A 13,339-nucleotide genomic window follows, 5' to 3' on the forward strand; every position below is an offset into this window, starting at 1 on the left:
TAGTTTTCTGCCACTTCTGAGCAGCGACGCGCGTTTTCAGCAGGTCACGAAGCCAAAATACAAAGTCCTCATCAGACCTTTGCTTTGCTTCCATTGTTAGTACATTTGATGAGCCTGTCTGTTTCAGCCAGTGGGCCGAGGCAGATGACCGCCCACCCTCAGCCTGGCTGTGCTGAGTGACTGCATCAATCACCTCTCTCTCCAAACGTCTATTGGTTCAGACTAACTGGCTACTATTCATTAAATGAACTCAGCTGTGAGTTAGTTTGACCAGTCATTTATGTCGACGTGTCAGGGTGTAAAACGATTGAGTGACCTGAAAAACTCAATGTTTTGTGCTTGAAATAGGCATAAAGGAGGTCACATGCATCAAACTGCAGGTTGAAGACATCACTTATACATGTAACTATGTTTACTTAAGTAAGGGAATAACCTCAGTAGCTACTGTAGTTAGCGAAACCCGGGTTTCATTAAACCAGTTTCAGACACAGGTTCTTAAACCAACGTTAGCGTTTCCTGTCGAGGCCTCCCTTAGATCCACGTGTTACTCACAAACACCTTTTATTGCAGCTTTTTAAAGATGGATGCCTTTAATGTTTTCCTCCGGCTTTCAGATCAGACTCATGACTCTTATAGAAGCCTATCCCAGCTGCCATTGGGCCACAGATGGGGTTAATATGATTTTCTCTAGATAAAAAGGAATCAATCATTTGTGGGCAGATAAGTGAGGAAGAATTGGGGATTAACGCATAATCAGACATTTCATATAATGTAAGTGATTGTTGGTGGCACAAATGCTGATTAAAGTGAAGGAACATTCTGGAGCCAGGAAGCTAAATGAGAGCCTATATCCTGCCGCTGAAGCACTAATAAAAACAATCTCTGTTCTGTCATTATTGAGTTGCAGGAAACTGTGAGGAGCCCAGTTTATTTATGTGTTTAATAATCTCACCTACAGTATCGACTTAATAGAGCTCAGGTTTTAAAGGGACAGATGTGCCACACCATGAAACCCAGCAGCCCATTATGTGCAGGTCCCCATTGAGCCTTCAGAACAGCTCTGACCCATCAAGGTGTGGACACTGTGGGATCCAAAGGCAGTGTTGGTGTTAGGTTTTTTCCCAGTAAATCACACAGATGTTTGATCTGATCTGAGAATTTTGGATTACAGTATGCTGATGACTCCTAGCAAAGGCTTAGCAAAGCTGCTGGTTTCCCTGTGTTCCCTGATATGTGTCATCACAATCTGACCTTAAAATCCCAAACACATTCAATTAGCGGCTTCGGACATTATCACGCCATTCAATGGTCATTATCAGTGCTTATCAGCCCATACGTATGGGCCGGTAGGTGCCCATCTACCTGCTGGCAGCGGTGAATAGGTGCAGTAGGTCGCTGTCATTGATCCATAAGGTTGATCACGGCTCAGATGATTTAACCAGCAGAGTCAGTAGACGCGCTGTTGAGCGGTTGTTGTTCCGACGGGAGGATCGAAGTTTTTGATTTTGATTTATTAGCGAGCATAACTTAGCAAGTAGCTAGCGGTATTGTGTTAGCTAACTGTAACCTGAACCCCCCACCCGTTATCCAGCCCTACAATAACGTCAGCTGCTGAACATAGCAACTTAGCTAGCTGCTAGCTCTTCACGAGGAAGCAGAGCAGGAACCTACTGGCCCGTACGAATGGGCTGATAAGTTCTGATCAGCCCATTCATTATGGGTGATAACATCCGAAGCGGGTGATTACAGAGGCCACCTGATGCGGAGTGCAGCTAAATGCACACAGGGATATGCAATGATTTACACTGTACTAATCCTTGCATTCGCAGCATAAATAAAAAAATCATCTGGTTGCAGTATTCCAACTTTGAAGAGTAAATGCTGTTTCATTTGAAATATTTAATTGATATAAAAACATTTTCTGAGATACAAACTCAAAGATTACATTCAAAACACTGTAATGTTCCAAAGAATTGAAACTACAGTAATTTCAACAGTCAAACACTAAGGTGCCAAAAAGAAATGCACAACACTAAGTATTTACAACAAACTGCAGAGAAATAACCCAGCGGGGTTCTCTGGTGGAAAATCATCAGTTACCTGGATGTTTTGTCTCGCTATAAAAATGTATACACCTCCTTCAGCATGTTTATCAAATGCAATAAAAAACCTAACCCTACTAATATTACAGTGCAAAACTTGTCTTCTCTTTGGTTCGGATTGTTAATTCCTTGTCTTATTCTTTTTTTAAGCTCCCAGCACCAACATGTTACATTCAGAAAAAGAAGTGCGAACTAATCAGGCAACAGGAAATGACAAAGCGCTGTGAAGCATGAGGGGCGTTGTTCAGCGGTACAGACACATGTTGGTGCTCTGATACAGGTACATGTAGGCGTCACAGAAGAGACGCTTGGCCACGCCTTTCATGTCTCGTGGCACCTGATTGGCCAGTTCAGCTGGCGCCATCTCCAGGTACATGCCGACTTCAGGACAGGCGTGCACCTCTGGGATGTTGAAGCCGTCTCTCTCCCCTGAACACAACATACGACTGAGCGGAGGTGTGTTTGTATAAATGATGTGTTTCACAACTCGGCCGGCGCCTACCCTGTCTGTCTGCCATGCTGTCGAAGAAGATCCAGTCGTCCTTTGCTGGTCCATGTTTGACAAAGGACACATAGTGGCTTGTCTCAATACAGAGCACAGCGAACAGCTCCAGCTTGTCTCTGGTCAGAACGTGACCCCGGTAAGCCAAGGGAATTTCCAGAGCAGCAGGTTTATGGAACTGGCGTTGAGGATGAGAGTGCACCTAAAACCAAAAATAAGAGCAATGACTGAGAAACACTTTACTCTCTGCACTTTTTTTTGTTTAAGATAACCGAAGACAACGACCCAAACCTTTGATGAGCACGTCTTGCAGAAGACTTTGAATCCTGTCTGGCTGAAAACTGGATCTTTGAAACAGTCTGGGCACTCTTCCTCAGCCAGGTTTCCACACAGTATGCACTGCTGAGGTCCTGAAAGAAACCCAACAAGTTGTAATCACATGCTGGTCTTTGCACACTGCATGTATGTTTACCTTCAGTGAGGAGATCAGTGACGTCCAGCTGCAGGGAGGGAACAATCTTATCAAACATCTTGAATTTCTTTCCAAAGCGAGGCATTTGGAGGATGAGGCAGGACGGCACCTGAAATGAAATCAGAAGCATCCTCTCTCAGAGCGATGCAGAGAAACTGATCCATGCATTTGTTACCTCTAGGCTGGACTACTGTAACTCCTTACTCATAGGATGTCCTAACAGCTCCTTAAAAAACCTACAGCTCATTCAAAATGCTGCAGCCAGAGTTCTGACAGGACTTAGAAAGAGAGATCACATTTCTCCTACATTAGCTTCTCTGCACTGGCTGCCTGTAAAATGTAGGATAGAATTTAAAATTCTCCTACTCACATACAAAGTACTCAATGATAAAGCTCCTTCTTATCTTAAAGACCTCATAGTTCCTTATGCTCCCAGCAGAACACTTCGTTCTCAGAGCGCTGGGCTACTTGCGGTTCCTAGAGTGTTTAAATGTAGAACAGGGGGCAGAGCTTTTAGCTACCAAGCTCCTCTCCTCTGGAACCAGCTCCCTCTTCAGGTTCGAGAAGCTGACACACTCTCCACCTTTAAGATTAGGCTTAAAACCTTCCTTTTTGATAAAGCTTATAGTTAGAGATGGTTCAGGTCACTGGCAATTATTGTTAGTCACAGGAACCATCTCTTAGTTAAGCTGCAATAGGCATAGACTGCTGGGGGACTTAATTTATACACTGAGCTCCTCTGTTTCCTTCTACCTCCTCTGTCCCATAACCTCCCATCATTGTCCCATGTTTAACTAACCTTGTCTCTTTCTGTCCAGTAGTTGTGCTTCTCTCCTCTCTCCCCCCCCACCCCCACTCTTTCTCCCTCTCTGTCCTCACCCACAGGTATCATTGGACTCAAAGTTTGGTGTCTGTGATGGGCAGCTGTGGATCCAACCATCCTGCCTGCATCCAGTCCCTGGTCCTACCATCCTGCCTGTGCTCTGTTGTTGCTTGTTGTTGCTTGTTGCTGTTGCTGTGCTTTTCTATCTCTCTATCCTCTCACCCCAACCGGTCGAGGCAGATGGCCGCCCACATCCAGTCTGGTTCTGCTGGAGGTTTCTTCCTCGTTAGAGAGGGAGTTTTTCCTCTCCACTGTTGCTGTCAAATTAAATGCTTGCTGTATGTGGGATTTGTTGGGTTTAGTTGTGTGAGGTTTTAAACCTTACTTTGTAAAGTGCCTTGAAATAACTTTGTTGTGATTTGGCGCTATATAAATAAAATTGAATTGAATTGAATTAATACAACTGTCCAACAGTGACATCTACTGGGAATAAAAATGAATTGAAGTTCTTAACACAGTAACAAACTGCCTAAAACACTGAATGCTTGTTTCATAATTGCTGACTATGGTCGTCTCACCTCTCCCAGCTTCAGTCCTGTACTGTGGAAGGAATGTTCCAGCAGCTGCTGAACTGTAGGCAGAACCAAGCTGTGGTTTTGGTCCAGGAAGATCTGATAGCAATAACTCTCCTGCAATTTACCACCAGCTGAGCTAAATGTGAAAAAAGGAACAGAGTCAGTTCAACAGTTCCACACCACTTGAATTAGTGGGCAGTGGAGTTCATACAGTTTGAGCAGAGGATCCAGAGCGAGGATGTGGTGCATGATGACAATGAGGAACTCCTCTGGGTCTGAAAGATAAAAGTCATATTTACAGCAGCTTTACATCGAGAAGTAGTCGAGTTGTTTTAAAGCTTCCAGAAGAGGCTGACCCTTCTCGTCCGTGGTGAAAGAGTGACTGTAGCCGAGTTTCTGCAGCTGCTGTCGGAGCTTCATGATGTGCCGCCCTTCCACAAAGCCCTGACTGTAAACGACACACCGACGTCACAGCGTACGGAGCAGGCTAATGAATTACAACACAGAACGTACTTCACCCACCTGCGGAGGGGGTTGACGATGTCATGGAGCAGAGTTTTCTGAATTGGGGCATCTTGGGGTGTTGTTGATTTAAAAAGCATGGAGTCCAACACAGATGAGCAGGAAAACAAACTGGAAGCACAATTAATTCACATTGTTAAACACACAAACCTTGTTGAATGTGTCTTTGTAGATGTTAACATGCAAACTGTTTATCCTGTCTTATACATGCTGCTGACCCAAAGAGCGCAGCGTCCATGTAGCAGGAATTACAGTGCCCTTGGATCCCCTTCATTCGTCCAACCAGAATCTGCTGAACCTGCTCAGTGCTAACAGGAGGAACGGTGTCGAGCCTCCTTCTACTGAGCTCTGTATCTGAATCAACTAACACAAAGCAGGTTAATTATGAACACAGAAGGTCATAATTGGTAGTTGAGATCCCCAGCTAGGCCAGATGGCGAAAGTCATTGTTACATCAAAGCTGTCAGAAAGGTAATAAATCTGCTCAGATGTGACGAGTCAAATGTTAGATCAACAGCACCGTCCTAACCTGATTCTTCCAGTTTTGGTATCTTCTCCATGGGAGTTGCAGATATGCTCTGAAAGCGCGAGTCCGGTCGACAAGAACTCAGTTTCACAAACAGAGCTTTCTTTGGAGTGCAGAGGAATAAACGTTGACCTTTAAAGGTCCCGTCACTCACTCCTATGTCTTCCTCCTGTAGACGGAAAAACATACAATTTAAATCTTAGATAAAGAATACTCCAGTAATAGTATCCTTTGTCAAAGTTCATATGTATTAGTCTTAACTTACTGTAACAATTTTACTATTTTTTATTTACTTAATTGTTATTAGTAAAATCAAATTACCAGCTCCAGTCCTGCCATAGTCTCCTGTCGATCAGGCAATTTGCCAATCCAGCGGATGATTCCAAATGTATTTCCTGAAGCCAACGTCACCTCTACCACAGAGTTAACAGTCAGCTCCATGGACAGACCGAGCTTTGGTTCAGCAGCGGCTGTATCCATGAGCATGCTGACTGGCTCTACAGTAAAGAAAATATCTGGGTCAGATTTAGTTCATTTAAAACCATTCTCACACTTGGCAAAGAAAGTCAACTCAAACCTGTGGGCACCTCTCCCTTTGCAACGCAGTCTAGTGGAACTTTAACTTCTCCACCTGTCTTCCCATTCTCATCTTTGTCCTGGAAACAAAGAATGTCTTATACAAACTGATACTTCTGTTTAGTGGACTCAAAGACATGAGCAGCAGCCCACAAACTGACAGTATGGGACAGGGGTTCCCACAGTCTACTGCCCTGCTACAGTTTTCCACACTGTGCGCACTGACTGCTACTGACAGCTTGAGGTGGGCAACAACATATATAACACGACATATAACACTGAAACGTTTAGTATTTGGACTTTAGAAAATATACTTACTGTTGAAATCTTAACAAAGTGTTGTCCATTCTCTTCAACCACATCCACCACCATACCAGGGAAACCAATATTATTCATGAAGTAGGTGACTCTATCACCTGGACACAAATCTTCTGTTTGTTGCTGAGGGGAAGGAAACAAGAGTCTGGAGAATGGGACGAAAAGAGCACAGTTATGTTCACACAAAAAGCGTCTCTTGTGGCTGTAGTTTCCATCAGAGTCCCCCTTTCCCCTGTCCTCTCCCTGGAGAGAAAAAGAGACAAATACAGAAGCACTTTTAAATTTATTTCACTCGTGCATTTTGTTTGTAAAGTATACAGTAATGACTGATAAGCACATGCCACTAGGTGTAGTTAGGACAACAAAAAGCCGATATCTGCCACAATATTATCAACACACACTGCAGCATGACAGCAACATAAACACATAGGAAATCACCTTCTGACAAATGTCACAACGAAATCAAACCAAAACTCCTGAATAAACTGAGGAGAGTAGGTAAGCAGAACACAAGTCACACCTGCAGTTCAATCCCAAAAACCCGTCCTGATAAAGGAACCAAGTACGATGGCTCCGTCTTCCTTCCGATGTAGCGGATGATGCCTCTCAGCTCCTTTCCTTTGTGCTCCACAGCAACATTGACTCCTTCAGTGAGTTGTAGAAACCTCTGAAGAGCGTGTCTCTGTTTGAACCACTCCAGTCGTTCCCCGTCCTCGGGCAGAGCCTGTAGCAGCTCAGCTTCATCCTCCTCCAGCTCGCTCAGGCAGGTCCTGTCTATGTCCTGAGGCAGCCCGCTTAGTGTGCCCAAAGGCGTGACTGACAGCTTCACGCTGGAGCCACTGTGCTGAGAAGCGGATCTGTATTTATACCCAGAGATGTAACATATGCGTCCAGGGTTTAAAAAAACGTGTGTCGTTATGATGAAGTACTGGTTGTCTGATGAATTCATGTTGAGGACACTGTAGGTGGGAGAGCAACACGCACACACGCACACGCACACACACACACACACAAACACACACACACACACACACACACACACACACAGTGTAAATACTATAGCTACAGTATCAATCCACCAAACCAAGCTAATCGATTAGCGAGAAAGGTTTTAAAAAGCCACTTGACTTAGCACAAACGTTACATGTAACGGATTTAACGGATCAGTTGAGATACGTCGTTACTTCAACAAATGAATGTTTTCGGACGTGTGTTCGTGGCAGAGTTTACCTTTGCTCGTTTCACAACTGTAAAGTTTGCTTTCAGCCGTATCTCGTCCAACCACAGGCTTCAGTAAGTTTCGCTTCCCCTTTCATTTCATTTTACAGCAGCGTCACTCAGGTTCTGACGAAAGACCACGGTTTCCATTAGGGTTAATCAAGCGATTATAAAAAAGTTACTTACGCCACTTGCATAGACGCCATTAACGTTAAGGATTATTTACCTGAATGACGACGTTTCAAATCAGTTGACAGACCAAAGCGAGTGGTGGATATGGGTCAGTTAACGCCCTCATCGTTACCGTCAGGAGCTTCGTTTTTAAACGCAAACACTTGTACTGTATTTTTACGAGATTTTACTTTGACTTTTAACACATTAATATCTGCTATTTCTACAAAGTTACTAATAAAATAAACTATGCTTTGCTCTCATTTTTTTTATATTATTCATACTAAGTATACGATAACAAAACCTACAAAAATAAACTGAGGGACAAACGTTCAGTGCAAAACAAACTGTGATTGGACAGAATAATATACAAGCGTAATTTACAGGTGTCTGTCCTCGTCGCTTTTTGATGACGTTGTGCGTTGAGTCGTAAACATGGAGGAGAGAGAAGCGCTGAAGAGACAGATTGAACTTCTTCAAAGTAAGTCGTTGTTTTTTTGTAATCCAGGATGAAATGACCAGCGGGTGTTATGAATTGGGACCCGCGCCTTTGGATAATTAGATATAACTGAGACGTTATTGAGCCGCCACTGTTCTAACGTCGACCAGCAGGATCGCCGTCAGACCACGACTTAAACGTTATTCAGGTGACTTGTTATGCGCCTTTTAAATAGACACTGTCGTGTACACGCTCGCTGGTACCTCGTTCATTTGCAGATCCCCCTAGTACCCGGCTAGCTAGCTTGTCAGTAACACGGTTAGCAGGGTGGTTTCTTAAGGTTTTACCGGAGCGTTAACTTTATTCCTATAGAAACATCTCTCTCACTGGTAACATGCGGAGGTACAGCCAAGTACACAGTTAACAGTTACGTACACAGTTAAGTACACATTTGTAGACGGCTCATTTATCTCAAGCTTAAATCAGCATAGCGGAATAAATATGAATTCAGTTAGATTTCAAATGTGGTGTTAATTATAATTGAGAAAAAACGGGACTTGGTTGAGTTATGTTACGGTATTTTACCTCATTTATTAATGTCATACCACAAACTCATTTATTGTCAGTCAAACAAAGTTATCCTCATGCTACTTACAGAAGTATGTTTACTTGGGTAATGTTTTTTTTTAACAGCTTACAAGTTATTACCTGACTCATTTATACGTAACTTTATATTTCCAGATCTCATCAACAAACACAAAAGTGTCCATGGGAACACTCCTTTCACAGAAGTTGAGCAAAGGTATCCAGAAGCTTCAACTTCAACCAGAGGCAGAGGTCACAGCAGATCTATCAGAAGGAGTTCATATGCTCCTGGAAGTTGGAGAAAAACGTATTCTCTGAGAAACAAGAGCTCTCAATCCTCTGACATACATCCTTCCGCTTCTACCTCCTCTGTGCATCAGCTTGGTTCCCAACACCTGTCTCATGGCATCTCAGTGTCCAACCACAGCAGAGAAGAGGAAAGTGACCACAACCAAACTGCCACTCAACAGAGTCAGAAGGGGCAAATGAGTCGCATCACAGGTATCAGTGAAGGTGCACTGAAGAAAACATCCACATATTCACAGTGTAAAAAATGTGAAGGGACTGCTGTGACTCAGCATGAAGGTGGAAAGGCATGTTCAAACCCAGTAGGCAAACGTCAACATGAACAGTGTGATCAGACAACTGAAAGCGGACTCTTTGACCCTACAGGGAAACAAATCTGTGTTTTTTCAGAAGCGCATCCTTCAGTCAATGTCAAAGCATCAACAAGTCTCCAGAGCAGCTCTCGACTACAGATCAAGCCAATCCTCAACCAAAAAGTCAGAGCTGAATCCAACCAGATCACCACTCAGACAATTCACATGACTGGCAAGACTGGACCACATCCTGGTGTAACTACAGTAGCAAAACAACCTTCACTTAACCCTTCACCTCAAAAGAGGACCATCCAAGTTGGAGAATCTTTTATCAAAAAATCCAAGTTTACATGGGTAAAGCACCAGAATATAAAAGCAGCCGAGCCCAGACAAGGAAGCTCTATTTCATCTTCTACAGGCAAAGCTCTCGCAGTTCTCCCAGTGTCCCTTTCAACGCCAGGAGTTACTGGAAGCTCCCACTCATGCAGCATCAGTAAGAAAACCCCTGCCAAGAGGTTACCTCGAAAGATTAACCCAGTCACTGTAGTTCCCAAGACCTCCAAGTACAGATGGGTCTCCTCCTCTGCTCTAACCCAAAGCAAGACGCCTCGAAAAACAATTTCCCCAAAGACCTTGACACCGGCTCAGAGAGCTCTGGGGAAGCCTGAAGCCACAGTGAAACTTAGATTGAGCTCCACTCCTTCTAAAATGAAGAGAGGAACCAGCACCTCACCTGGCAGCCGGTACCGCTGGAAGGCGGGTGGTCAGGTTACCTCTGTGCCAATGACAGGGAGTTCTGTGGCCCGTCGTAGATCTGCCTTCCACTGGACATCAGAAAAGAGCAACATGGGAGTAAAAGGAGTGCTTGTTACTCCCTCATTACTACCTCAACATGCATCACTGCCACTCTCGTACCCTGGTGGATTCAAGCTCCGCAGCAGGATGAAAATTATTAGGAGGTCTGCCAGCAGGTAAACTACACAAGTATGGGTCTGATATGTTTCACTCTATTGTGTATTTACTTTCACCCGATACATAAAATCACAGTACCAGCGTTGTTGAGACTTTACTGTATTTTGCCAAAAGGTGGCAGCAGAGTTCTAGTTGCTGTGATGATGACGACACTTTCACCATTCACCATAGGTGACACTGTCTCTTTTCACCCTGTATTGTGACCACAGTGCATGTGGGACAGAGAAGGGGAGCAGCCCGTTGCGGAGTCGAACACACACCTGGAGCAGGAGTCCAACAGGAGTCCGGAGGGCACCCTCCAGGCTCGTGTCCTTTGGGAGACATAAGTTGCGACGTCTCTCCCCGTCTATCTTATCAAGGACAAGTAAGACCAACACTAAAGTTACATTATTTTTTTTTAAATGATTCACAAGATTTTTAAACTAAAACATTTACCTTTTCTATTTAAATAGTCTACATAGTTTCTATGTCTTCAATCTGTGCCCTTTGACTAAAAGGTTAACCACAATAATTGCTGTTTGATTTTGCAAGAGGCCCAGCTAAATAAGACATAACTGGTCCTGTCAGGAAAAACGCTTGAATTCTTTAATCATTGTAAATTCTTATGTTCTCTTACTGGAGGCTTGTGAGTTTTAGACACTAATCTCTACACATGGCCATCATCCAAATGGTCTTGATGGTTTAAAGACTTTGCTCATACTTTCGGTCATAAGGATTAACGCCCCATGGCCTTTGTGTGGCGCTCTGGCATTTTATTCAATAACTCTGTTCATCAAGCATTATAAACCTGTATATACCCATAGTGATCTCTGCTTCCCACAGGCTGGGCAGAAGTTTCTACAAATTAATTAAGTTTACTAAAAACTAATTTTGCAGAGACAAATTAAAAAACCCTTTTTCTCATTCCATTTCATCTTTAGGCCAAACACAGCTCTGTTTCTTGATTTGGTGTCTCCTTTTAGCATGATTGTTGGCTTGCATTTCTATAGAATGTGGAACATTAGTATCTGATTATTCTTACACTACTGCTATTAAAGTGGTGCCAAGCTTGCTCATAATATAATTGGCCTTTATCGGACTCCCTGATGGCAGATGTTACGTCCAGTAGAGGGCAGCAGTTCGCATCCGTGTCTTTCTTGTATGGTCTTTGTGTTACTGGCTGTCACTGTAGAGGCGTACAGGGAGACTATAAGAGGAGGGGGAGGTTAATTGATTGCCCAATTCAGCCATGATGGCGAACAAGTGCCGATAGCGGGTAATTTGCAGAGGTGGAGGCAGGCAGCGCCACTGCTATCAAGCCCTGGCACTGCTCTCCCCAGTAGATAAAAACGAGCTAATGCATAATTATCCTTTTGCAAATTGGATTGTTTTAACGAACTGTAGAATATAGGCCTAACCTGATGGAAAGCAATCATTGTTTTTACAGTCCCCCACCCCTTCCTCTCTCCCCCTCCCTCTCTCCACTTGCCCCTCCAACCCTCCGGTCATTCGGCGTGTACCCTACACGCCTCATGCCCATCTTGGTGTAATCTCCCATAGTCAATGGAGTCGGAAGACATTAGAGAAGCCATCACTATTAACATCGGGCTTTATTCGTCCCTATAGCTCTGCATCCATCAGTCTGTTTTTCTGATTCTTTAACTTTATGTGTCTCCGTCCTCACACCTCCTCATTTGTCCCTGCTTTTTATCTTGTGTGGAGGACCTGACTGGCCTTCAGTGGGAACACAAACATTTCTAATTAAAGATGTGAATTCAGAATAGGACAAACAGGAAAGGTGGAGCAAGAGTGAGTGCAGAGGAAGATGGAGTGTGGAAAGCAGCCCATAGCCGTCTGTGCCTCTGATAAGAGCTGCTAATAAAGAGCAAATTGAATTACTAATGATGGGAAGCAGAGTCCCTATAGATGAGCCTGTTAAAAACCAACCTTATGACCACTCACACATGCATGATAATACTCTCACAAACAATGTTTCTTAATTTCCTTCTCAATGGTCGGCGTTCGCCCCCTCCTCACCTTAAGGGGCGGGCGTTTTCTGAGGTACTCGGATATCTGCAGCTTAATTTAAGGACGGCATAAACCTAAATGAGCAGTTAGGTCTGTAATGAATCTGGAGCTGTGTGTATGTGTATGTCTGTATATGCACGTACTTGCGTGTGCCCAGAGACGCCATGTAGTCCAGATAATCTAATAAAGCAGATAAATGTCAGGAACGGGCAGAACGTGGAGAAGAGTGCTGAGCCGAGCGCCTTTTGCCCCATGTGACAGGCGCTTTAGGTCTCTATCTCACTGGGCTTTCTCCCCTCCCTCACCTCCTCTTGTTCAGTCGTTGCCCTGTTTATAGCTGTCTTTGTAGTTTTTTTAATATTTCCCCTCCGTTATTGATTAGAATACGGACTGCAGGCATTTGTTAATTCATTCGCATTATTTTAGCCTCATCTCTTGAGTAATTTTGAATTTTCATTTACGTTTAGTACTGATTAGACCTCTGGGTAAACTTCACTTAACCTTTTTTATGGGTAAAAATGGGTTTGCATTGAACAACTTGGCTTGTTGCAGAGCTCTGTTTACCACTGAGTTACATCACCTTTAAATGAAAACGCACTTTAATCGTTGAGGAACTGAGGAAACTAATTGTTTCTGATTTGTAAGTGGACTATTTACCCATTCTTGCTATACCAGACTTGAGCTGGTCATTGCTGGAATGTCCTGATGACCCACACACACACACAGGCATTGGCTTAATAAAACCAGCTCGGGTATTGCCAATGCTCAGTTGTCACACTTGTGCAGTTTTGTGTTGTTTTATAGCGTTTCTCTTTCCTCAGGCTAGATCTTGTCCTCAGTAACACACGTGCACACACGCCACACACTGGGGGTCAGGCTGTTGACCTGTTTGATGTAGTAAGTGTGGCCCTCCTACAGTAGCAGTACTGCCA

At 43.8% G+C, this 13,339-nt stretch overlaps 2 protein-coding genes across 4 annotated transcripts in view; one reads left to right on the forward strand and one right to left on the reverse strand.

The window, feature by feature from the left end:
* Positions 1–1,879: 1,879 nt before the first annotated feature.
* Positions 1,880–8,135, reverse strand: cyldl (cylindromatosis (turban tumor syndrome), like). 2 transcript variants are annotated; one of them, XM_029147317.3, is made up of 16 exons: positions 7,861–8,135; positions 7,647–7,760; positions 6,937–7,375; positions 6,417–6,659; positions 6,100–6,178; positions 5,844–6,019; positions 5,526–5,691; positions 5,215–5,359; positions 4,997–5,107; positions 4,831–4,922; positions 4,686–4,749; positions 4,478–4,610; positions 3,077–3,185; positions 2,896–3,014; positions 2,605–2,806; positions 1,880–2,531 (listed from the first exon to the last, which is right to left on the reverse strand). In XM_029147317.3, the coding sequence occupies exons 3-16, from the start codon at positions 7,363–7,365 to the stop codon at positions 2,347–2,349; spliced, it is 2,253 nt and encodes a 750-aa protein (XP_029003150.1). In that variant the 5' UTR covers positions 7,366–7,375; positions 7,647–7,760; positions 7,861–8,135; the 3' UTR covers positions 1,880–2,346. The 2 variants fall into 2 exon arrangements, with proteins under 2 accessions (XP_029003150.1, XP_029003151.1); XM_029147318.3 differs by lacking the exon at positions 7,861–8,135 and having other exon boundaries at positions 7,647–7,854.
* The window catches only part of zc3h3 (zinc finger CCCH-type containing 3), a 33,662-nt gene continuing 28,452 nt past the window's right edge, over positions 8,130–13,339 (forward strand). The window contains exons 1-3 of one of the 2 annotated variants that reach the window (XM_029147316.3): positions 8,130–8,286; positions 8,986–10,399; positions 10,610–10,764. In XM_029147316.3, the coding sequence (XP_029003149.1) occupies positions 8,241–8,286; positions 8,986–10,399; positions 10,610–10,764 (1,615 nt within the window). In that variant the 5' untranslated portion in view covers positions 8,130–8,240. The remainder of the gene's footprint in view (positions 8,287–8,985; positions 10,400–10,609; positions 10,765–13,339) is intronic. The other variant, XM_029147315.3, reaches the window with a different exon arrangement.

The sequence above is a fragment of the Betta splendens genome, chromosome 4, assembly GCF_900634795.4.
Source record: "Betta splendens chromosome 4, fBetSpl5.4, whole genome shotgun sequence".
NCBI classification, from domain to species: Eukaryota; Metazoa; Chordata; class Actinopteri; order Anabantiformes; family Osphronemidae; genus Betta; species Betta splendens.